The sequence below is a fragment of the Calidris pugnax genome, unplaced genomic scaffold (genome assembly GCF_001431845.1).
Source record: "Calidris pugnax isolate Ruff unplaced genomic scaffold, ASM143184v1 scaffold84, whole genome shotgun sequence".
NCBI lineage: Eukaryota > Metazoa > Chordata > Aves > Charadriiformes > Scolopacidae > Calidris > Calidris pugnax.
The window spans coordinates 322,938-323,884 of NW_015090804.1; the positions used below are offsets into that span (position 1 = coordinate 322,938).

The 947-nt window shown below is 59.2% G+C and overlaps 1 protein-coding gene across 1 annotated transcript in view; it reads left to right on the forward strand.

Annotated features, from left to right (window-relative positions):
- The window catches only part of LOC106885613 (protein-tyrosine kinase 2-beta-like), a gene marked incomplete at its 3' end in the record, with an annotated part of 23,007 nt that extends 22,209 nt beyond the window's left edge, over positions 1-798 (forward strand). Inside the window, exons 6-7 of the mRNA XM_014937951.1 lie at positions 89-143; positions 773-798. Of these exons, the coding sequence (XP_014793437.1) occupies positions 89-143; positions 773-798 (81 nt within the window). The remainder of the gene's footprint in view (positions 1-88; positions 144-772) is intronic.
- Between the last annotated feature and the right edge of the window lie 149 nt (positions 799-947).

A 947-nucleotide genomic window follows, 5' to 3' on the forward strand; every position in this document is an offset into this window, starting at 1 on the left:
CCAGCTCCCCCAGGGACCTCCCCCCGAAGCCCTGGGGGTGGGGGTCCCCATGGGGCCGTTAACGTGGGTGGGGGTCTCTGCTCTCCAGGAAGGAGGTGGGCCTGGACCTCTTCTTCCCCAGCCAGATGCAGGAGAACCTGAAGGTGAGGGACACGCAGGGCTGGGTGTGGGTGCACACACGTGGGGCTGGGTACACACACGTGCAAGGTGTGTAAGCGTGCACAGACGTGCCTGTGGGTGCTCCTGGGTGTGCATGGAAGTGCACACGTAGATTTGCATGTGTGTGCACACATCTGCTCGTACTTGTGCACGTGTGAGGTTGTGCTCACACCTGTGAAGGTGTATCTGTGCACACACATTGCATGTACACGTGTGCATACATGCACATATGGGGCCAGCTGTGCGCTTCACTGTGCACGTGTGGGCTTGCACACACATGTATGTGCATGTCTGCCCTCCCTCGTGGAGCTTTGCACACTCGTGAAGGTGTGTCTGCTTCTGCATGTGCATTCACACGCAGGGACGTGTGTGCTCCTGTGTGTGTGGGGCAGATTTGCACGTGTAGACATGTCTGCTCACGCGTGTGTAGGCGTGTACGTATGTGTGTATGTGTGCACGCTTATGGCTGCATGTGGGCACATCTGCTCACACATGGGGCATCTATGTGCACACGCATAGTGTGTATATGTGCACACAGGTGCTCGTGTGTGCACATGTTGGTTTGCACACGCGTGTGCCTGCATGTCTGCCTATGTGTGTGGTGTGCACGCAGCTCCACGTGCATATCCATGTCTGCAGGTGAGTGCATGCGTGTGTCCGTGTGCGTGTCCGTGTGTCTGTCCTGGTGTGGCTCTGCCCCCCGCCGTGTCCCTGCTGCGTGGGGGGCCGGTGGCCAGCGTGGCTAGCAGCTGCTGTGCCCCCGCAGCCCAAGCAGTTCCGGAAGATGA